Below are 25,904 nucleotides of genomic sequence, written 5' to 3' on the forward strand. Positions count from 1 at the left end.
TTCATGGTAAAAAAAATAGTTTAGGGTAAATTTATCATATGTGTACCAGTTTGGAGTTTTCTGATAACCCAAAAAATAATATATTATAAATTTGTTAAGTCAAACCTGCTAGAAAAGAAATGCCAATGTCTCACTTTCCTATTTGTAGTAGAATTCATTTTCTTAGAGACCGCACAAATTCACTTGATATGGGTTTATTTGTGTATACTCTGGCCAACTTTCTGAACAACAGAAAAAGCCCATCGCACTCAGTTCTTGCGCTTTTTTCCATAAAAACGAAAGCCACGCACTCATGAATGACTAGAATACTTGGGTCTCGTCGACTGCTCTTCTAAGCGAGGCCATCTGTTTATGATCGTTTGCTCTGGAAGTCAGTTTATCCAGTTCTTGAAGTTCAGCCTATGAATTTCGCTGTCCATCAGACGGGTCTTGTTGTCGTGCTTTGAACGCTTAGTTATCTGAGGTTTCAATTGTTCTCGCCCTCCTTTCATGGTGCTGAGGAGCAACAAATCTCAATGGAACCAGAAGAGACAGATTCACGACCACTTTCTTAACAGGATGATTCTCCAGTGAGCGGGAAGAATGATAAGAATGAGTAAGAAACTCAACTATTATGGGGTGATTCTGTATCTTGTTTTTCGCTGAGACTATTTTTTGTACATCTTTTACAGTTTCCTTCATTGCGTAGAACATAGTACCTACTCTGGTTATTAGCTTAACCATTCATCTTAACTGAAATTGGTGAGACGACCGAAGCTTCGAGAGCAGCATGCCACTTTTGCCATTTTTCTGTGTTCTTAGTCCTGATGAACGACTTCTCTGTCTGTGGATCTCTGAGTGAAGTGGATATTGCGCGCTCCTTATGAACATCATGCGGTGGGGACAATAGTGAGGAACAGGATGCTTTTGGAAGAATGTAATATTATGCCCCGAATCTCGAGTGCGCGAACATCCCACAGCGATCGATTAGCTGTGCGTTTCAGGATGTGTCACCAACCCATTCTTTTTATCTTTCAATTAAACGCAATGAAGCATTTAATGTAACTATCACCTAATCAATCATAACAAATGGGGATAGTATAAAGCAAACGTTCCCAGAAGTAGTACTTTCATTTATAAACTATTAACCCTAGGAAGTTTAATAATTAAAAAATTCTCTATGGCCGACCATCTCAAAAACCTGGGTCAGGGTTAGCCTGACTTTTTTAACGCAAAGACCAGCCAAAAGTGACGCTAGGCACACCCACGTCTTGATCCAACAAGGTCCCAAACCACACGCGATGGTTCTCCATACTATGGGCCTGAAAATATTTAAACAATGAGGTGAGATAAAAATTCCAGCAAGTTAACGGCCTAAGCCTCTATTAAGATGCAAAATTCTTCTCGGAGGCAACCAAAACATGCAACAGCATACAATCTTACCTCGCCTTGGCACACCCTTGCATATTAGGAGTTAACTCACGGCTTTTCGGCGGCGAAATGGCGTCGAGGATACACTGTTTTTTACTCAAACGGGGACGTGAACGGTGGCGATTGAGCTCTTGAAGCCCATGGCCACCAAGGGTGGTACGGTGGTGGCTTGTGGTGGAGGTGGGATGGCAATGGCTTGGACGAACAATGGCAAAGGTGGCTCAGGCTGCAGCAAGGTGTGGTGGTGATGAGGGTGGTGGTGGTGGTTGGCCCAAGGAAGAAGGAAGAAGAAGATGATAATGAAGAAGAAGAAGAAGAAAATGGAGGGAGGTAACATGAGAGAGGGGGAGAGAGAGAGAAATTTCTTGAGATTTTTCTAAGATTGTCATCATTACCAAATCCCTTAAAATCCTCTCATTGTTTCATATATTCATTTGGTCTTGTAATCCATAAATGCAAGGGCATTTTGGAAATTTTTGACATTTACACACTTTTCGTCCAAACTTTCAAATTTTGCCCTTGGGTCCATTTGCTTGAATTGGACTTGGTGGGCTTGGTTTGGCTCACTTGGGCCTTCTTGGCCGATCCACATAGGCGTGAGCCTCAATGGTTCTCACTTGGTCCGACTTGTCTTCCAGACTTCCAATTCTTAATCCATTAACCATTTTCCAAAAATCTTACGCTTGTCGGTAATTCGACTGACAAAAGAGGTGACGTCCAAAGGATTACTCTTGAAACCCTCGGAGCTTACCCTAAATCGAATTAAATTTTATGATTAAAATAGAATGGGACTTTGGTACGACCTAAACCATTGGGTAGCTTTTAGGGGTTCCCGTGCGATTGACTCGTGGTTGATAATTTTCAATCCACATTTGTTCCTCTTTGAATCATGGACGACCCTCGGTTGTCATGTAATCGCGAGAGTTTAATCACGTACTATAAGTACAAGATCAATAGGAAATCGATTTATCATCGTTCAACGCGAGTGTCGTAATCGTGCAGAATCACCTACGAACAAACTATGTACTTCCGTTGAATTGATTTATATCCGTTTGTTAATTGACTTATAACAGTGTAGTATTAACTTATGTCAATCTTTATGATCTAACAGTCGATCCCTAATGGAATTTTATGATCTTTTGCGTTTTAACCATTTATGGCCTCACCCAATTGATTAGTTAACTCACGAGTGATCAATTCAGAGTAAAATAATTATAAGTGCATTGATGAAATAATCATTTCATATATTTCTAAATATGAGCCAAATTTCGGGATATCACATGTAAGACAACATCTCACCTCTAATCATCGAGTGAACACACAAGTTCTTATAACGTTTAGAATTGAGCTTTTGTTGTTGTAAATCATTTTTTGTGCTCTTATATGATGTGTAAATTAGGGATCCCCGTTAAGTGGACGAGATGATTGAATTACTGAAGATGATCCCCTCCTATCTTGTTCTTAAGATCAAAGTGAAGGATGTGCAAAGCTGAGTTTGTCTATGTCGGTCGTGCTGGTGGTTAAACTAATCTGGGAGAGAGGAGATAAGACTCATTGCTCGATGCAAAGAGTATTGTCAAGAACTTGCTTGTTTATATTTGAAAAACTCACTCGAAGCAAGAATTTACCTATGAACGATCGGGATTGAGCATAGATAGTACTATTTGACGAAAAGTCAATATGTGCCGAGATTATCCGAACTTTAGATGATGGAGCAATCGAGATTAGTCCACAATGTATGAGGTGGGGATTTGATAGGAGTGCAAATTTATTTGAATTCAAGGCTCCGTTTATTTAGTGAAAAATGAATTAGTTTGATAACATTTTTCAAAAAGATAATCACTTATATTGTCTGAACTAATTAGTTAAGAAAAAATATTTTTATTATAGACAATAATTTATGGCTAAATATTTTCATGAACAATAAAAATATTTTTCGTTCATTCATTATTATAAGCAATTCAAACGACATATTTCAAATCATTCAATTTTCAGAAAACAAAATGAAGTCTAAGTCCAAAAAGTAAATAAACTATGAGGAAATTAAAATGCATTGGAATTTAAATTACGCTAGGAGTTACTGGACGAGTTGAAGGTGATCGTGGGTTTATCCAGTCGTTCTCATTTTGCGCATTGTTTGACCATTAGTCGGATGTTGCTTTAATTCTGTGTTTAACATTATTTTTGTTTAAGTAAAAAATAAATTATTTAGAAAATATTTTTCTAAAATAATCGCTGATATTTCTTAAAATAATTCATTAACAAAAAATAGTCTCATCGTTGACAACATGTCTTAATATTTTAGTGGATAATAAAAATATTTTTCGTTTGTTCATTCTTATAAGTGATAACAAGTGATTATTTTTAAGAAAATATTTTTAAATAATTTATTTTTACAAAATAGACAGAGACTAAGTTTATATTTCTACACGTGCATTCCTTCATCTTGAGCACTTGTAACTCTATTTCGAAACATGGTTATTCTCATGTCTATTAAGTGCAAGCTTTTAGGACGACAGAGGAGGAAGGATTGACACTGAGACTTAAAAGAACCAAAAGTTTCTTAGAGAAAAGGCGCATTTGGAAAAAGTGGGTGCCGATACACAGCGACAGGGATTTTACCACGAAAATCATGCACAAGTGACAGTACTATTATTTTTCTTTCAATTTCTACAAGAGTGGAAAAATCACACCGTGCAATATTTTGCATTCTTTATCATTGTGCTCATACCAATATCTACTAGAGATTATTGGGACATGTAATAAAGATGGAAATGTTTCAAATTCTATCTTTGTCTGGACATCATCAACAGATATTTTGACGTAGAAGCAATTTTGGGGAAGCTTAGCCTATGAATTGAGTATGGTAGTTAAGAAGTTAGTGTGTCACAACTTCTTAAGGTGGCTGAGGCGTGATAAGATTGATAATAGTATTGGTAAACCATCGGAAGATTAGATTAGAATATGATTCAATTATGATTTGATTCTGCCATCAGAAGATTAGATTAGAATATGATTTGATTCTGATATCGGAATATTAGGTTAGAGTGGTAGATATGATTTGATTCTGATTATTCCAATTGCAGATAAATTGATCTAGTCAAGCTATCAAATTAGATATTCGGAATATAGAATAGGAAATCTAGTTGTCTTCTTAATATAAATAGCATTATGTACTGTAGGATAAGGGTGTGTATTATGGCTTTTAGTGAAGAACATTCTTCTCCTGGGAAATTTATCTTGAATTGTTGTTTTCTTGAATCCTCTTATTTTCTTTATGGTATCAGAGCTTTATACTAAGTGCCAATTTTATCATATTTGTCTTCATCCTTTTCCTTGAGTTCATCTATTCTTCATCTACACAATCATGGTGGAAAACCTAAAATCGAGATACCCATACCCGATACACGTAAATCTCTCAAACTTTTGTGACTATCAAACTTTCTAAAGGAAATTTCCTTTTATGGCAGATGCAATTTCCTCGCTTCTTAGAAACCAGGATCTATTGGGTTTCATCAATGGTCAAAGTCAACCTCCACCATTGAGAATCTTACATGTGGAAGGGGAAAATTCTAAAGATGTCCTTAATCCAGAGTATCAGCAATGGTATCGTACAGACCAACTTGTGTCGTCGTGGATCACTGGATCCATGTCTGAGGATGTGCTAGGACTCATAATCGATCTTGAATCAGCTTTTGAGGTATGGAATACATTATGTAATCGTTTTACTCAAAGATTCGTGGCCAAAGAATTCAAATTAAGGAGTAAGCTTCAATCTTGTCAAAAGTGTAATAGGCCCTAAACCGAGTATTTACGTGAGTTCAAATTGATCTGTGACCAGTTAAACGCGATCGGCAAACTAATCGATGAAATCACAAAGGTCTTCGGTGTTTTAGAGGGTCTTGGAAGTGGCCATGAGACGTTTAAGACAACTATGTATTGTCTCAAATCTGAGCCGAGCTACAAAGACATTATTGCTCAGCTCAAGAGATATGAAGCGCGACATCAAAATTATTTGTCAAATCAAATAAACCCTAATTTGGCATTTCTTGGTGAAAAGATTGATCAGTCGAAAGGCGAGTAGTGAGGCTAATTCGGGTTCGTTTAATTCAACATTTGCTTTTGCTAGCCAAATAAATTTTAACAAAGGTTTTGAAGGAAGGAATGATAGGTTTAACAATAGAGGAAGAGGCTATGGTTTTCGTGGAAGGAGGTTTGGAAATTATCCCAAATCTCATAACTATGGACCCTCAGTAACTTTTGGTGATTCATTTGGTGGTTATCAATCTGATGGAAATTACATATCAAATTCACCTTCTCAGAATCAAGGCTTTCGACCCTATACAAACACTCGACCAAGGTTGCTGATTCAAAGAAGTATCTGCTTGCTTGTGGGTGGTAATTTTGCTTCGAACAAACGGTTTTATGTGAATAATACGAAGTTTCAATGTCAAATATGCAAGAGGCCGAGACATGACGCTCTACGTTGTTGGTATCGCTTTGATAATTCTTATCAAAGTGAGTTGATACCAAATGCCTTAACTACTCTTTGCTTGGAGGATGATCAAGGAGGAGATTGGTTCTCGGATTCTGGGGCAACAGCCCATATCACATCATCGACTGGTAATCTCAATTCTTTCTCTCCTTACTTTGGTTCAGACAAGGTAATGGTAGGGAATGGAGTTTGTTTGCCCATTACCCATATTGGCTCAACATCTTTGTCTACTAAACTACATTCATTTCCTTTAAATGAGGTTTTAGTGGTCCCGAAGATTAAGAAAAACTTGATTTCGATGTTTAAGTTAAGCGACGATTATCCCCTGCTCACTAATCTTTGATGAACTCGATATATCTATTAAGGACCATATGACGGATTCAGTAATCAATCTGGGAAAGAAATGTGGGGGCCTTTACAAGGTAAATCAAGCACAAACACAGGTGTGGTACTCTCAAAGACAATAGATCACCAGAAGTGAAGTTTGGCACTTTCGGTTTGGGCACTCAAACTTTCAAATAATAAAGTTCTAAAGAACAACAATCAAATCAAATCTACAAAGGTGACAAAGAGAATATGTGAAAGTTGCTAGGTTGGAAAAAGTAGTAAGTTGTCTTTCAATATCTCAAAGTCTCTAGCTAGTAATGTGACATCCCGATTTTTCTCAATTTTATTTTCAGTCAATTGAGTCGGGCAATTCATCCGTGCATGTAGTTCGTCTCTTAGAGTTGGCCACTCACGAGGGAACTAGTTTATTGAGTGAAGTAATTAAGGAATTTTACCGCGTCAGACTTGGGGACTGATCACCCTCGGGTTGGATGCAAGAAAATTTCCCCAAAAGCTACTCAATGGATTAGGCGAGCTGAAATCGCACCGGATTGAATTCAACCGTAAAAATTGGGATTGAACTTAGAAGTTGGAAGCCGGTCATGTCACATACCTTATTAGGAACCTTGGATTAATTTATGGACTCTAGTTTGGACTCAATTAGAAGAGAATTGATGGGAATTGAAATAATTAAATGTGCAAGAACTTGGACCCCGGCGGAAAAAGAATTGGACCTATTGGAAGATGTTGTGAAGATTTGAGTTAGTGGAGAGTGACATCAGCAGGTGATGTCATGGTGAAGGCCAAAATTAAGGAGAGCTTGACAAGTGTCACAAGCCAATTGGCTCACCAAAAGTGGGGGTGTCCCATCCACTTCATCTTCAACCTCTAGCACCTTGGGAAGGGGAATTCGAATTTGGAGGAGAGCGAGAGAAGTGTGCGTGAGAAAACCAGCGGAACCGCCGAGCTCAAATCCGCCCCGTCGCCCGTTCGTCGCCGTTTGCCGCTCGCCACCGGAGTCCGCCGTCGCCGCTCGTTCGTGCGCGGCGCTCGCCCGTTCCGTGCGCCGAGCCGCCTTGCCTCCGTCTCCGCCGCGAAGCCTCGACCGTCGCAGCTCCAAGCCGCGTGCCGTTCGTCGTCGCCGAAGCCCCGTCACCGCCGTCCGTCGCCGTAAGCCACCGCCCCGAGCCCTAGCTTCCTCCGCCGGTCTTCCTCCGCCCGTTCAGCCACCGTTCCGTCCCCTTCCAAGCTCGGTTAGTTGCTGGAAAAACCAGCAAGAACCAGTTCCTTTTAAGCTCGGTTTGGTCCCCTTTTAGTGCTCATTTGGTCTTGATCCGTGTAGGTTTGTCGTCGGCATCGTCGTGCTCTTCGCCGGAGACCCGTCGGAAAGCGATTCCGGTGAGTTTATCTCACTAATCCGCGATTAGCGAGTTAATGATGCCTTAAGTAGGTTTAGCTTAAGTTGATTGAGATTAGGAGGTTATATTAGTTTAATTAGTTATGGATTAGATTAAAGGGTTTGTTTAAATTAAGGTGTGTTTAATTAAGGGCTAAGAGAGTTTATTTTAAAATAAGCCTTGATGTGACTTAAAGGAGTTTATTTTTGATTTAAATAAATGCTTCGAAATTGTTGGATTATTTAATAATATACCTTATTCCGAAATTCATTAAAATATTATTTTATTTAAAAAAAACTTGAAAAATTTATTTTTGACCTAGTTGCTCAGAATTTCGTGCCGATCGTTGCTGTGCTTGTAGAATTTGAAATTGATGATTGGTTGTGGCGAATTGAATGTGATTTCGATTTATGAGGATTCTTTATAAAATCCTAAATATGGAAATTGAGGAGCGGTTGGCCTTGAAATACCACCTACTAGAGGTCGTGCCCGATGAGGCCGTGAAATACTACCTACTAGAGGTCGTGCCCGATGAGGCCGTGAATTACCACCTGATTGCAGGTCGTGCCAAGTGGGGCCGTGATTGCCACTGGTTATTAAATCTTCCTACCAAGTCGAGATGGGTAGTAATAATTGAATTGCTGGAGTGACATGTAATCGGCCGAGCCGATTAATCGCTGAGACGATCCAAGTGGTTGAGTTGTTATGATGATGTGATTGTGCCTTCGTTGTTGAGTTGCTAAAATTGCACGTGGTTGAATTATATAAACTGTACTAACCTGCAGATGAAGGATAAGGCGAGGTAAGTTTTCTGGATGTTGTGGCTAAGCTACTTTGTGGGCGTATTTACTTTCTAATAGGGGTTTAGGAGGGGTGAACTTGCTGAGACAAAGTCTCATCACAGTTTGGGGAAAAATATTACAGGACCGTAGATGGCGGGACCCCCAGAGAAGAATGGCCTCCCAGTGCAGATCATCGAGCATGTGCGCAGCGCCCGATCTGGGAGCCATTGGGTCTATGAGTTGATCGGGGCTACCGTGTGGATCCGGGAGGCGAAGATGTTAGGGTGCCCCATAGGTATAGGGCTTGGTTCCGTTTTGGGGCCAATGGTTTTAGGATTGGTCCGCAGCCGGTTTGACATTCCCTGGCTATGATGGATGCTCTTCTAGGAGAGGGTGTGGCTGACCTTCCCGATGGTAGGGTGGACAACCCATCATCTCCGGACCCTGCGCCGTTAGACGTGGAGGATGTGGGATCGTCGAACGAGTCCAATTAGTAGTTACAGGACCGTTCTTCTTTTTAGTGGGCTGATCCTTGTTGTGTAGGCTAACCCTCTTTTGATGCACATAGACTCTGACCCATTTTTGGTGCATAGGCCCTGGATCCGGTTGATGTATGTAAGCCCCGGTCTGTTGATGATATATGAAAGTATGTTGTTTGATTTTGAGTTGATGTTTCCTGCTGTCCTATCCCGTATGCTTTTGTAAGGGGTTTCTTAGTACGTTCCGCTTGCGCATTAAAAAGTAAAATCAGGGTCGGTGACACTACCTGGGAATGTCGCATTTTCATGACCATGGCGGGTTGTTCATGTGTCTCGGGGTTCGGGGTGTGACAAGTAAACAACTTGAAAAAATCTATTGTGATGTGTGGGGGCCTGCCCCAGTAGAATCTTTTCAGTAGTTTAAATTTTATGTAGTCTAAATAGACAATTTTTAACGATTCTCATGGGTGTATCCAATGAAGAGAAAGTTTGAGTTCTTTTCCATCTTTATCATGTTGCAAAATCTTATTGAGAACCAATTTGAAAGTCAAATTAAATCTTTTCAATGCGATGTTGGAGGTGAATTTAATAGCAGCCAGTTTATTAATCATTTGAATGAGAAATGAATTAAAATGCTAGTCTCCTGCCCATATACACTAGAACAGAATGGAAATACCGAAAGGAAACATCGGTACATCGTTGAGTTGGGTCTTTCTATGCTCTTTCATGCACGAGTACCATTGATTTATTGAGTCGATGCGTTTCTGACTGCCACATTTCTCATCAATCTGCTGCCATCACTAATGTTGGGAATGAGTAGTCCATTTGGTAAGCTCTTTGGTAAAAAGCTTGACTATGGGTTTCTTCGAGTCTTTTGGTGTGAGTGCTATCCACACCTTGGACCATATGGTGCAACAAAGTTTGATCCACGCTCATTACCCTATGTTTTTCTTGGGTATAGTCAAAGACATAATTGTTATCGATGTCTTTATCCGCCAATAGGAAAGGTATATTGTGGCACCCCTCGACACGGCCCCTGATCCGCTAGGGTCACCACAACTTGCTCACCTATCACTTGTCCTAATAACATGTTAATCTGATACCATTTGAATTGTAATGAGTCCATAAATCTTGGGGGTTCGTACCATCTCAATTGGTCCCAGCGCAGTTTATATGGCAGAAGCACATCCATCAACTCCCTTCCCTATATTCAGAAAACAATGCACACCAACTAAACATTTATAAGTAAAAATCGAGTATAGAAGACTACGCCATTTTGATGTACCGATGAATGATGTCCATTTGATTTAAGTAAATAAAAGTGTTCGGTTTTCACTTATAAATGTTTAGTTGAAATCAAATGGACATCATTCATCGGTACATCAAAATGGCGTAGTCTTCTATACTCGGCTATCTTCAAAAGATGACCGATATCTTTTCCAACAGTCGTATACTTAAGGTCCATCGACTCGTGTCGGCGTCCAAAAGATCATTCCTTTGCTATCCTCCTCCCCGCGATTATATTCAACCACTCGATCCATCTACTGGTGGTAGCGGTAGCAGAGGTATCTTGTCTAGTCTGAAATGTTAGTCCCCAAACGGGGTGAATACAACCACTCAATAGTAAAGATCCATCAAACTACACAATGCAACAGGCAAGACAACCACAATTTCATGCGAAATGCACATATCATCCATGCCATCATATATATATGTCCATGAGATTCATTCATGACCTTACTAATCATATTTCCCATGCCAAGCAATACCAACTCAATTTCACAAGCAATTATACCACATGCCATATGCACACACACACGTGCATGATTCAATTCCCATTTTGATATTCAAAAGGATCTCATCATTCTCCCAGGGACCAGTGTTTTCATCCATCATATATCGCTTGCACCCAACCTAGCATCGCGAGGAACCTCCGGTACACACCTCCGAGCATCTCGCATCCCACCTGACATCACGGGGAATTGCCGGGGCTCGCCATGAATATGGTTACCCTTGCCTTCCAGAATTATGTACCGACATACCACTAGGCATCCCCTGGAATTACGTACCGATATACCACCAAGCATCTCAAAACTCCCGAGGACCCTCCGGCTTGCACCTTCGGGCATCCGGCACATACACTCCGGGCATCTCGACACTCCCGGGGCATCGTCAGCTCACACCTCCGATGGTATTATCATCATCACAATGCATATTCCTATATATATATATATATATATATATATATATATATCTTATTTTCAATTTAACATTTGATGCAACAATGTCAGAGGTTTAAACCAGTCTTTTTGATGTCATGTGATATGCCAAATTTTACCATATATGTAATACAAATAACACCCAAGATATCACACTTCATAAAGCAATTCATTTGTTCTTGAAAATGGAACAATTTTCAGATAAAGCATAATGCACTTCTTTAATTAAAAATTCTGGAAAAATTAGTAAATGATCTCAAAAAATTCTGAAAATTTAACATAATGTAACCAATACCTAGAGAAAGATATTTTATGAAGAACATCATGTCAAGAAAGTTTCACATCAATCATATAGGTCCATATATCATAGCAAAAGAATTTCCAATGCCATTTTTGCACAGTTTCAGGAATAATTTCGATTAAGTCCTTAAATGAACTCTGAAAATTATGAGATTTTAATATGTTATATTTGAGACCTAGAGGTAAAATTCCCATGAAAAAATCGAAGTCTAATTCATTTTGGATTAAAATATATGATTATTCCAACACACCCTAACCCTCGGCTAAATCTCCAGACTTAATCCCTATCAAAGAAAATCATTTCCCCAATCAATACTGGTCCGTTTATTCTCAAATTTCAATATGTTGCTCCTCAAGATGTCATCTACAACTCTTATCAAAGGACACAAGATTAAATTTCAACCGGATAATTTTATAAAAATTCACAGAATCGCACTAGGTCAGCATAACTGTTTCCATATCTAATTTCTTCAAAGAAAAATGGTTTCACCGACCTATACTTGTTCATTTCCTCTCAAATTTTGATATATTACTCTTCAAGAAGTCCTCTACAACTTTCATCAAGAAGTGAAAGTGATATTCCAACTAGAACATTGCATGCAACTCACGAAATCACCAAAGGTCGGACTGTTCCTACATGCAACAACTCATTTGGAAAAACTACCACCATTCACTCGAGTTTTCAGCATTCAACATCACAACTCAAGCATTTCCAGCATTCAACATCACAACCACAGCAAGCAAAGTGTAGGCTAATGGACTCTACTTGCCTCTAGTCCAAAGAAAATCATAGCAAGCACAACGGCGGGACAAGGCGGGCTCGACAGCAGCAGCTAGGCGGATGCACAGCAACAACCAATCTCCTTCTTCTCTTCTTCTCTTGCACACTCGCTTGGTCTCCCTCTCTCTCATGCGAGAACTCTCTCTCTCTCTCTCTCTCTCTCTCTCTCTCTCTCTCTCTCTCGGCTTTCTCTCCCTCGCTCACTCCACCCCTCCTCTTTTCTTTCCCCTTCATCATTAGTAATCATTTGATTTGCATGGTATTAGACACTTGGCTAATTTCTCTTGCCACTTGTCATATTTCTCATGCAAGTTGATAGGCTCAATGGGCCGGGCCTCTCCCTCCTTCGGTTGACTACTTCTTGGGCTCCTTGGGCTGGCTTGGTCGACCGAATGGTGGGTAATTGTGGGCTGTCTTGGGCTGATTTGGTCCTCAAATTCCCAGCCCACAATTATTCCCAATAATCCACCTTAATTCCCACTTATATAAATACCTAATTACACTTATCCACTTGGCCATAAAACTTTGTAATATAAATTAATGAAAATCCAGCTTATAAAGTGCACGGTCAAGAATAAAATTTTCCTATCAAATAATGGTCTATTAAAATGCTCGGTCTTAATCTATTTTATTAAACTAATGACCATAACATAGTTTGATGGCGCTTCCACCACCTATCCATGGTTCATAGCATATCTAGAGGTTGTCATGAGGTTTTAGGATGCCACATATATGTAAGTCATCACGAGATATTTGATGAGACGAGATTCTCATTTTCTGACAAATTGGGGACCGTTTTTTCCTGGGCATTCACGGTTGTATTAAACTTGGTTACAGGGGATTAAATTCTCTACTAGACAATTTGGAACAATAGTGAGTGAAGGGCAAACATCACAACACCCGAGCATGGGATTTCTATTTAGTGATAACAGCTCTAGACAACAAAATTATGAGCCACCTAATGAGACAAACGTGCAGCAACCACAGTTGGGTTCACAAGAACCATGCATAGACTATGAAACACATGAAGAAGTAACAATCTCTGTCTCAAGTGATTTACCAGTTCCATCCACTCAATAACAGTCTACTCACCCAATGCAAACAAGGTTGAAATCGGGAATAAGGAAGCCCAATCTGAAGTATGTTCTCTCCATAACCCGTGAGATTCCAAAGGAGCCGAAAACAGTTAAAGGAGCACTAAGTCATTCGAGTTGGAGAAAAGCTATGATAGATGAATTGGAGGTTCTCGAATTAAATCAAACATCGAAGCTAGTACCAAGATCTTCGGATATAAATATCGTCGAATGTAAGTGGGTGTTCAAAGCCAAATTGGATGTGGAAGGAAACCTTGATAAACAGAAAGCACAATTAGTGGCAAAGGGGTACCATCAAGAGGAAGGTATTGATTTCATCGAAACTTTCAGTCCTGTGGTTAAACAAGCAACCTTGAGAATTGTTCTCTCCATGGCAATTGTTAAAAGATGGTTTATCCATCAACTAGATGTGAAGAACGCATTTCTTCATGGGTCATTAAATGAGACAGTGTTTATGGAACAACCACCGAGCTTTGTGAGCTCTACGATGCCTAACTCGGTTTGTTTACTTAAGAAGGCATTATATGGCTTCAAACAAGCTCCGCGAGCTTGGTTTGAAAAATTCAGCAACTTTTTGTTGGAATGGGGATTTCATTGTAGCTCTACCGATCCGTCGTTATTTGTTCTTCACACCGGTCAACACACCTTGGTATTATTATTATACGTTGATGATATTATTTTGACCGGTAGTTCATCATCTCTACTTTGGGAATTAATAGAAGCTTTAAGCAGAAATTTGTCTATGAAAGATCTCAGATGACTTCACTATTTTCTCGGTATTGAAGCCAAGTTTACTAGTCCGGTTCTATTTTTAACACAATCTAAATATGCTGGTGATTTGTTGCAGAAAGTAGAATTACAAGATAGTAAGCCGATTGAGACCCCATTGCCTGTGAAAACTCATCCAACGGTACAAGACATGGAACATTTTCATGATTCTCACTTTTTTCAAAGTCTTGCAGGTGGATTACAATATCTCACAATTATAAGACCGAACATCTCTTATTCAGTAAATCAAATTTGTCAAAAAATGCATTCTCCTACAAATGGTGATTTCAAACTATTAAAACGAGTGTTGTGGTATGTAAAAGGAACTCAGCAACTGGGGCTTTATCTTCACTCTAAAAGTGCACTAAATTTATACGGGTATGCGGACTCTGATTGGGCTAGCTGTTCTAAGACTCGGAGGTCAACAACTGGGTTTTGCACTTTCTTGGGATCAAATATCATTTCATGGTCCACAAAAAGGCAAGCGACAGTGTCAAGATCATCAACGGAGGCTAAATATAGGGCCTTGGCTTCTGCCACAGCGGATCTTACATAGGTCTCTTTTGTATTGAGAGATTTGGGTATTTTACTCAAGGGGCCAACTTTGCTTTATAGTGATAATTGCTCAACCGTTTCATTGACAGCGAATCCAGTCCTTCATGCAAGGACAAAGCACGTGGAGATTGATTTTCATTTCGATCGAGAGAGAGTCACTCTCAAGTTACTTGAAGTTCGCTATGTTCCTACTACTCATAAACTTGCTGACATATTTACAAAAGCTTTACCATGCTTTGATCATTGCAGGCTACGATACAAACTGGGATTAGGTTTTCCACCTAATCCCAGTTTGAGGGAGGCTGATAAGATTTATAATATTATTGGTAAACCATTGGAAGATTAGATTATAATATGATTTGATTATAATTTGATTATGCCATCGGAAGATTAGATTAGAGTATGATTTGATTCTGCTATCGGAAGATTAGATTAGAGTGGTAGATATGATTTTATTCCAATTATTCCAATAGCAAATAAATTGATCCGATCAATCTGCCAAATTAGATATTCATAATATAGAATAGGAAATCTAGTTGTCTTCTTAATATAAATAGCATTATGTACTGTAGAATAACAGTGTGTATTATGGCTTTCAGTGAAGAACATTCTTCTCCTAGGAAATTTATTTTTGAATCGTTGTTTTCTTGAATCCTCATATTTTCTTCAAGGCATTCATGTGATCTACATCCTGGAATAATTTCAAAAGTGTTTGAGTCATGGGGTAATTTCTCCGTGAATTATTTTATTGGAGTGTAATATAGGACCGTGAAACACTTGAGTGTGTGAGCCATCATAACTCTATAAATCTCTTAATGATTAGTGGATTATCTGTTTGTGACTTTCCAAATGGAGTAAGTATTGACACTTTGACTAAATCATATAAACCGTATGTGTGCTTTTAGAGTTCCCTATTGACTTCTCTAGTAATTTCATTCTCTCATTTTTATTTTTATTTTGTTTTTTCAAATTGTAACTTCTGTTAACTTCCATATATTTCACAACAAAAATATTTCTGGATTCCCATTTATGCAATTCATCTTTGGTTGCTCTTTCTTTCAAAACTATGGATGGTGGAGTTAGCAACTCTAATACTCTCTGTGAACTAATAAATCTCGACTTCTCATTAGCCAGCGGTCTTTCAAGGAACTACCGGTCCAACAAGATTGAGTCGAAATTGATAAGACACTGGCTGGAGTTTAAGGGAGGCGACTAAAATTCTAGCAATTGCTTTGGAATTATTTGATCGAGAAGATCAATTGGGGGTGATCTGTCATTGAAATGTCCAGGTCAACCAATCGCCACAAAGTGAAGTCAAGAAAAGTAAATTGTGTGGGCTAACCAAAGGTTGCATCAATGGAAATTATGCAGAGATTGTTGTACATGGCTTTCCAATTAATGAGGAAGTTAGGTTTCCATATTTGACATTTTTTGGCAAATTGACTCTCTCTAGGAATCAGCTTTAGTGTCGTAAAGATGAACTACCGAGCCTGTTGTTGAATCAAAATTATTTTCACTGAAAATATATTGCTATAACATCTCGCTTTACTCATTATTCATAACAGAATGCTACATTATTTCATTTAAATATGTTTCTCATCGCACGATGGTCACAAATGAAACAAAATCAACTAATATGAGTCCATGTTTAAAAAAATTAATTAGATAATTGCCACTGTTTGAATTAATTTGTACTAGGAAAAGTGCACATGTTTTGCATGCTTGGGAAAAATTTGACATTTAGACGATTCTACAAAGTCGCCTTATAAGGAAATATTTGAATTACTAATTAATAAATAGAAGTTATTGACGAAATATGAAGAAATTGTATATATATATATATAGACACACACACACAAAGAGAGCAATATCTTAGGATCTTAACGTTTGTTGGTTTTGTTGAGGCTGTTCATAAGAGAGAAAATATCCAAATTTTAAAATTACGATACGTGAGAGATAAAGTCAAGTCGAGAAAAGTAAACTGTGTGGACCAATCAAAGGTTGCGTCAGTGGAAACTATGCAGAGATTACACAGCTTTCATATAATTTAAACTGAATTATTGTGCCCTAAATTGAATCAAAATTCTTGTAAGTGAGGCTTCTGTGTCCAAATTTATTTAAACACCAATATATCATGAGTGCTATACCAATAGATAGCCCTAAGGATTACACCAGTAAATCAAGCACTAGTGATAGCACTTGTATTCAATTTCTACATGAGAAACTATATCACACCAAACAAGATTCCGAAATCTTGTTATCGTGCCCATACCAGTGACTACTAGAAATTGTTGGAACACTTGAAGAAGATGAGAGAGCTTTAAGTTCAATCTCAGTCTCGACATAATCAACTGGTGTCTCCGTCGGATACAAAAGTGGTTTTGGGGGAACTTGTAGTCCATTGATCTCTCCTTCTAGCATATTAATGACCCGCCGCATCGATGGTCGATCATTAGGGTTCAGCTGTATGCACCAAAGAGCAACGATTATCATTTTCCTCGTGGCCTCTCTTTCCTCTTCTGTGGCATCTACCATCTGAAGCTCCTCTTTTTTGCCGAGATGATCATAAACCCACAAAGGAAAATAAATTTGACTCGAATCCTCTGCATTTGCATTTACATTTCTCCTTCTACCAGCCATTTCCATCAACATCATCCCGAAACTATAAACATCAGCTTTGTAAGAAATGCCACCAATGTCCTTATAGAATAGCTCGGGTGCCATGTATCCCAAGGTTCCTCTTGCTGCGGTCAATGTTACTATGTCGCGATTAGAGGGGTAAAGTCTTGCGAGTCCAAAGTCAGAAACTTTTGGGGTGAAACTTCGGTCTAGGAGAATATTATGAGGCTTGATGTCAAAGTGTAGAATTTGCATGTCACATCCCCGATGTAGATACTCTATACCTCTAGCTATGCCAAGAGATATCTCATACATTTTCTTATAATCAAGAGAATCTTCTCCATCTTTATAGATAATGTGCTTATCTAAGGATCCATTCGGCATGAAATCATAGACAAGAGCTTGTTTGGAATAATCGAAACAAAAACCAACAAGTTGCACCACATTAACGTGATGGATCCTTCCAATTGTGGCCACTTCACTTATAAAATCTTGGCCATTAGATTTTGGTTTATTCAAAATCTTAACCGCAATTTCATTGCCACTCTTAAGCATTCCTTTGTACACAGAACCATATCCCCCTTCACCTAACTTGTATTTGAAATTTTTTGTGATCTTCTTGATATCTGAGTAAGAGTACCTTATGGGCAAAAAGTTGTTGTGAGCTTGTAGAAATTCTTCGATGTTTGCGTCTATTGCTTGGTGTCTTCTCATCCACTTATAGATTAGAAGTATCAACACACATGGAGATCCGAATATGAATTTTGTTGCCAGGAAGTGAGCTGCGTACAAAATTGCCTCAAGATTAGCGTAAAGCATAGTGTTTTTTATTTGTCAGAAAGCACGTACAAAAAGTGCGCGTGAGTGTTTCGCAGATGTGAGGAAAGAGAATCGTCCATACCAAAGATAGAAACGGCATCAGAAACGGTATTGAATGCAACGTTTAGCGCCGTATCCCATTGAGATGGGTGGACTGAAAGCAAGAGATTCATGAAGACATATAATCAGAATCAGCTAAGCGACGAATGAAAAATATGTACAGGGAAACAAGTATTGTTATCCGAGTTAACTAAAAAAATTACGTATGAATTAACAACATCCGAAGCAAAGATATATTAACCGACCAAAAAAAAAGAAAAAGCAAAGATGTATTAAGGATAATAACTAATGCTGCATTTGCATACTATATCCGACAATCAATAGTAGTAAATATTCAAAACATCCTGTCTCATATTCAATATGTTCTTTGAACCTAAAGATTTCATCTAGTGAATTTTCTGGCCCCATCGAGACCTCAAATATGGTAACTCAACAGGTTTTACTTTCAAGAAATTCTTTTTTTTTTTTTTTTTACACAATTTTGGTTATGAGAATTTAGAACTTTTTGTGACTATACTTGATTACCTTACGAGGTAGGATTAACGTATCCTGGCCTTCGCAAGGAAGCACACCACTAACTTTTTGGTGGGCTTTTACTCACCATTTTGGGAACTTTTGATATAAGAAAAAAAGATAAGGTGCTTTGAGCTAATATAGAAACTTTTGGAAGGGAACTAAACACAATTTTCTTATATTCTATGAAAATCCGGATGTTCAATGTTGACTTAGCACGAACTTAGTTTTTTTATTTGTCGAAAAGCACAAACTTAATGTGACACTTTTAGAAATCATTTTCCACGAAAATGACAACATATTTCTGATGTTTGGTCAAAATCTAAAAATGAGATGGAAAATATTTTCCATTAGTTGGTATGAAAAATATGATGTTTCTCCTTGCACTGCTTTTGATCATTTTTTTTTTTTTTTTGATCTTTTTTTCTCTTTAAAAAATTGAATTTTTAATTATTTTATATTGTCCCTTTAATTTCCTTTTTTTTTTTAATTCTTTTTCTCTTCCTCGGCTGAGTTGGCCACAAGTGAGAACGAGCTCATCAGCTTTGGCAATGCTCAAGCATCACCAATCTACGAGGCTTGAGCCTTGCAGCCCTCTAGCAAAGCTCAAGTGTCATTGATCTAGTGACACTTGAGCTCGCCTATGGCCGTTATCGGCCTTCACTTGGTGGGCGACCAGCTAAAGAAGAAGCAAAAGGAAAAATTAAAACATTTGAATTTTAAAAAGAAATAAAATAAAAATAAAATAAAATAATAAAATAAGTAAAATGAGTGGTGAAAGAAAGAGGAGGGAAAATGATTTCTTCTCTTCAAAAAATAAAAATAATTTTCCCCACTTTTGAAGGTGTTTTTTTCATTGACGGAAAGATGTTTTCCTTAACTTATTATTTTTCATTAACCGAATGCCGAAAAATCCAAAAAAAAAAAAATTCTTGAAAAATTTCTTGAAATCTATTTTCCGCAATACAAACATAGCTATTCAGTGGTTTCTATACTACAACTTTCAACTATCTTTTTATTAGCAAGAATAAAACACCACATGACGTGGTTGTTACTGCCATTTTCTCTCGGAGAATGACAATTGTATTTCACAGTGAAACAATTATTTGCATGTCATGTTAATCCCCTCTAGGGCTAATTCGTTTTATTCGGTTTTGCTTATTCAATCATGATGGTCGGGAGTTCTACAAATTTCACTTGCATATGTTACTTTGATTTTCATGCCAATCAATCCCAGTCCGTCGCTTTAAGGCGCAAGAGCTATAGCTAGAGCCATATATTAGCATATTGCTAGGGTAAAGAACCTCAATTGGAAAGGCATACTTACAGGGTAAGTCGTAGGAATGGAAGATTGTGCATCTCATCATTTTTGTCCCTAGGTATCGGAAGCCTAAGAAGCAAAACTTATATGTTTTCTCCAGGGGAGGCGAGTAGCCGAGGTTAAACCCGTCCGCCATCGCATTGTGAATGTCGTTGTAGGAGATTGTGCGATTCTCCGGATACCATGAATAATAAGCTGGTGCTGAATCCCATGAAGAAGCTGGTGCTGGATACCATGAATAAGCTGGTGCTGGTGCTGGTGCTGGATACCATGAATAAGCTGATTCTGGTTTTGGTGCTGGTGCTAATATTGACGTGGTTATGGTGCAAAAATCCTCAATATCCGGTGGATGTGCGTTGATGATGGCGTATGAATGATACCCTTCTGTAACTATACATGGTTCGGTGCTGATATATGAATGAGATCTCACTTGCTTTGAGCAAGACACAATGGTCACCGTGAATCCTCTGACCAAGTTCCATCCATCGTCTTCACTGAAATTATAGTTCGTTAACTGGTAGAGAGGAAGGGAGGAACAGTCGCCCTTTCGCAGCCCCACATCCACCACTTTGATAAACCCATAATCCATCATAACAACATAACCATCAGTATATATCAATTTCACGTGATACTGAACACCAAACAAAGATAGCACCGTGCGGTTATCTTCACATGCTAACTCTAAATATGAAGCACTGCAACCTTTCGGGTCGTCTTTCAATCGAAAGGGATAGCTTATGTTATTGACCTCGCCGCATGATGAAGAGGCACACAGGGGGTTGTTCCTGGCATAACAACTAATCCCAGCTTGTATTATGAGGAGGAGTAATGGGAAGGACTTCATTTGGTACCTGAGTTGAAAGAACTTGTGCAATGCAGAAAGCTTTTTGTTTGGCTTTGGTTGTTTGGTGCGGAGGCACGACAGAAAAGGGGATGCAATTAGAGAGAAGTACCGCGATTGAATTGGAAGACTGGGAGTCGGGTCTTTTGAAAAGCCCAAGTCAAGCAAATGACCCGGTCAGAGCCGCCCAAAGTCAAGAAATTAAAGCTTCGTACGTGATGGAACGTAGTTGTTGGTTGAGATAATTTTGGTCTATATACTCTATAAATCATAAATTATTATTTATTTATTTTTAAAATTATTCTTCGTATTTGATCATACAATTCTTTTCTCTTACCACTATTATGATTGGTGGATTTTAAATATGGACATAAGTTAATTTAACATATAAATGATGTTCACAACTTGTAATCCACTATTCACAAGAGCGGTTGGATAAAAAAAAATTTAACCGAGGATGAATGAAAAAATAGACCTAATTACAATCATATATTTTCAAAAATATGCATGAAGTATTGAAATATACATAAAAATCACAATAGGCCACTAAAAATTATGCGTGCTGAAAATTTCATTTTCAAAGTGGGTTATTTTTCTTGGAAAGCTTAAGTAACGTCACCACCGAAGAAGATAGATATTTGTTCTTGGTACTACACATGCATTTCATGATGTTTTGAGGAAATTCTCACTAGAAGAGCCCTCTCTTTTTCCTCTACGTAACATTCGGCAACGTCGTATACCAAGAAAGTCTCATTATTGCTACTTGATGGAAATGCTTTGTCAATCCTACAAATTCAATTTGCGAATAAAAAAGACCAATGGCTTTGCTCCTGCCAAAAGCATGATTTCTGGGTGTTCTTGATTTGCTTAAATATAAAATTAAGTTTCAAAATTATATAATTAAATCCTAAAAATTATTATATTGGTGTGATTGACAATTTTCTTTAATTCCATCAAATTTGGGTGATGAAGATCTTGACAAGACACTTTTCTATATACTGAATGTTATAAAAAAAAAAAAAGCCAATTTACAAAAAAAAAAAAAAAAAGCCAAAAAATTAAGAGGGGAAGGGGGACTCTCGCTTGACAATGGGCGACAACTGCTCAATCATATCCATTACCGCGAGCAGGCAAAGGAGCCTCGCCCAGATCAGGGCATGAATTGATCGACCCTAGCAAGGTTGTCGAGAGGGCTAAGCAACCCTCACGTGGGGGTGACAAGTGGCGACGCCTTGTGTTCTTCGTCCCACGCATTGTTGCTTCTCCAGTTCACCAAACCATTTCAAACTTATCCAATTGTTTGTACGAGCAGGTTGATGTTCGGCATGTTTCATACTTGAACGTGTAATGATTATAACTAAATAAATCCATTCATGATTTGTAAATTCTCTAATACAAGATCTTCACATGTAATAGATGTCAGACACTCAGATTGAACCATATAAATTCCATACCGCTTTAGTATTCTTTGTTGACTACTCTGGTAGTTTTGTCCTGTCATGCTTTTTTTTTTTTTTTTTTTTTTTCATGTCAGTTTCCACATATTTTGCAACAAAAATTTCTGGATTTCCCTTTGCGCAACATAACTCTTGTTACTCATTCTTTCGCAATTGCGGTTTTGACACGGTGGAGTTAACAACTCTCAAGTCTTTCTCTGAACAGACAAATCTTGACTTCACAATAGCTAGCAATCTTTGGGGAGTTGCCCGTCCAACAAGGTTGAGTCGAAAGTGACAAGACACTGGCTCTTTCTCTTGTGGGTGACCATAATTCTAGCGGTTGCTTTCGAATCCATCAATTAGATTATTCGACTAGAAAACGCGTAGCATTTTGGAGAAAGGTTCCTTTATCTGATGAAGATCGAAAAGATCAGTTGGGTCATCTGTCTTTGCAATGACCAAGTCAACCAACCAATCAGCACAAAGTCAAGTCAAGAGAAGTAAATTGTGTGGAACCACTAAAGGTTCCATAAGTAGCATTACGCAGCTTGTGCGCACGCATTGAAACTAACATAACAAGTGGTGGATTGCTTTATGGATAGCTTGCTTGCTAATTAGGAAGAAAACTTGTCTGGAATTTCTAAATTTGACTATTTTGGCGAGAAAATTATCAAAAAAAAGCCATAAATTTATTGTAATCGTGTCAATTCAATTCTAAATTTTTAAGCTAATTTGATCCTAAGCCTTTAATAATTAAGTCAATTTAGTTTTTCGGCCAAATTCGGTCAATTGACACTAACATGGATACTAGCTATTTAACAAACTCTGATGTGATGATTTTTAATAATATATTTTTTATTTTTCCAATTGATTTTTATTTTTATTTTATTCCTTTTCCTTTTCCTTTTCCTTTTCCTTTTTTTTTTTTTCTTCTTCCTTTTTGGCTTCCTTACCCAGTAGTGGCCAGCAAGGGCTTCGCGGCCCTTGCCCACCCTCATTGGCAGCCTCGCCCTGGCTTTGCCACGAGCAAAGGCGGCATCATCCGCTACTGGCGAGGCCATGGTGACTGCCCTTTAATCCACCCAATCAAAAGTAAATTCTTTGGTTAAGAGCCATTGCTGAAGCTAAAGAAGAAGCAGAGCATTGCTGCCATCTTGCACGGGAACGATTACTAGATAGGAGAGCTCGTGGTCGAGCCATTTGACGAAAGGCAGGATCTCCTTGATGTCTGTGAACGTGGCTCTCTCAACCTCTTTGATCAGGGAGCTGATGAAGTCTCCCTACGTTTCCACACCCCTCTTTATCTGTAACAAGACAATGAAGTTTCGTCAAGAATAACGAAAACAGATAGTGACATGCGAATTGAAATTTCGCCCGCGGCCCCAAGCCTCGCCTAGATCTTGGTGAGGTCACCGGTGAAGACCAAACATTAAATTCAGAGAGCGGGTCTTCTTTAATGTATTATGAGAATAATTGTATATTTTGAATCATAAAATATCAAATCACAAATAATTATAAATTATTATGGAACTTACTTTTTTAAAAATTTGTAACTCACAATAAATTATTATTCTCACAGTACTAAAAAAACTGTTATGTTAGTAAAGTCTTTTGTACAACTGGGAGAAATTTGTGTTTGGCTTTTGGTTATACGACAAAAAAAATAGGGGACGCACTTTGACAGACGGGTCGGGATTGAAGTTGAAGAGTTGGGGTCGTCTTTGAAAAGACCAGATCGAGCAAATGACTCAGAGCCGTCCAAAGTCCAGAAAATGGAGCTTGACCGGAGAAGATAAGACAATTTTGCTCGTCGACTCGCACATGATGCTTTTGTCGTTTCAAGGAAATATATCCAGAGAAAGTCTCATTATTACTACGTAATGGGAATTTTTTATTTTATTTTTTTGATCTTTTGTTTTGTCAATCCTTCAAATTTAATTTACAGGAGGGATGGCTTTGTTCCCACCAAAAGCATGACTATCCACAGTTCTTGATTTACTTGAAATGTAATCCAGCCCAAACTTTTTCAAAAAATACAATTAAATCTTGAAATTTATCAAATCGGCGTGATTGATGATTTCCCTTAGCTCCATTAAATTTGAATAATGAAAATTGCTAAAGTGACCTTTTTATTTATTTTAAAGACATGTACGCACCACATCAGAAAGTAAATCAAAAGTTAAGAGGGCAACAAGAAAAAAGGAAACGGAGAGAAAGAGAAGGTCAGGAAAGCATTGCAAGGGCACCACTGAGGCCCGATGAAAACGCTTGCTCGACCACAAGACAAGATTGTTAGTCATCACCATGAGCAGGGGCCACCCTAGTAGAGATCGCAAGGGCCGATCAACCCTTGCGCGGTGGCGATAGAGTTGAGGCCTTACGTTCTCTTAGTCTCAAAGGTGTTGCTTCTCCAATTCACCAGGGCATTTTCAAGCCTATCCAGTTAGTTGTATGCCATTGGCAAGTTTCCCAAGTCGACTGGGCTTGGTTGAATTAGCGGTGGTCACAGGCTGGCTTTCCAATTCCGCGGACTCACCTTCGATGCAATCCAAGCATAACGAGATACCTTTCCACTTCCACCAGCTCCAAGCATCATACGAAAGCCACTCGCTTATCAAATTGAAGGCCTTTCGAATCTAAAGACTAATTTCTGGTGGCCGTGAAGAGTTTGTTCCTCTCAATGTAACTCTCACCTTTTCTCCGGTTGGACATGCCAATGAGATTTACGTTGGGGATTGAGTGTATGATGCATCATGTTGAGCATTTGGGGAGAAAGAGTTTCTGTAGAAACGCTGCTGAAGGACCCATGTTGCTACGAAGGCCGGTGTTCCTCACCTATACCTCAACGAGGGTTGTCAGCATAGTTGGGGGTGGCACCGCCCCCCTAACCCAGCCTTGGCGCCAGTCTCGTTACACACAGACAAAGAGAGATATTCAAAATTGCAAAGTGGACATAACATCATCTCTTATTAAAAAAAGTCATATTAGTATTTTCCGTCATTGAAATGAGAAAAACTCTTAGAAGTACTCGATTGAACAAATTGGACAAATTTTAAAATTTGATTACACTTTTAGCTTAGCGCCGTTTCATGATATGTTTTAAGACTTCAAATACACTAGTCCAAAAGAATAAAGTATGGCTTGTGACTACTTTATATTTCTTTTCCTTTTAACCTCAAGTGAGTGATGTTACACGTAATGAATATTGAAAAAACATCATTCACCAATTTTATTTTATTTTTTGTCGCTAGTTTGATCACCTACTATAACGCCCCAAATCTTAAACAGCTTTCTCTGCACGCTTCCATCCGAGGATCTCAATCTCATATTCTTCCCAACCTCAGCCACATTACACACCGTTGGTGAGTCTGCCACAACACTAGGCAAGAACATCACCGACTGAGCAAGTAATTCACCACTTCTCTATGGGATCAGAAATGTCGATAAGAGTAGATCAATTGCATATTTATTAGATGATGATTTATCATATAAGGAAACTACTGGGCTGTCACCTTATTTTGCCACATCTTCCAGCCTTTTCGCTATTATAGTTGATTGCACATGCTCCTGTAGTAAGAACGATGGCTTGTTGGTTTATCCATCATCCAGTCCACCGAATAAAACCCCAGCTACAAAGAAAGAACAGAACACTTTACTTCTTCAATGGAATCGTGAGACTGGATTG

The 25,904-nt window shown here is 38.5% G+C and overlaps 1 protein-coding gene across 1 annotated transcript; it reads right to left on the minus strand.

Moving 5' to 3' along the window:
- Nucleotides 1-16,679: 16,679 nt before the first annotated feature.
- LOC104427270 (rust resistance kinase Lr10) lies at nucleotides 16,680-20,592 on the minus strand. Its single transcript, XM_039304103.1, has 3 exons — nucleotides 19,946-20,592; nucleotides 18,128-18,199; nucleotides 16,680-18,008 (listed from the first exon to the last, which is right to left on the minus strand). Exons 1-3 carry the CDS (start codon nucleotides 20,529-20,531, stop codon nucleotides 16,837-16,839), a joined length of 1,830 nt encoding a protein of 609 aa, XP_039160037.1. The 5' UTR covers nucleotides 20,532-20,592; the 3' UTR covers nucleotides 16,680-16,836.
- Between the last annotated feature and the right edge of the window lie 5,312 nt (nucleotides 20,593-25,904).

This window comes from Eucalyptus grandis, chromosome 11, assembly GCF_016545825.1.
Source record: "Eucalyptus grandis isolate ANBG69807.140 chromosome 11, ASM1654582v1, whole genome shotgun sequence".
Classification (NCBI taxonomy): Eukaryota; Viridiplantae; Streptophyta; class Magnoliopsida; order Myrtales; family Myrtaceae; genus Eucalyptus; species Eucalyptus grandis.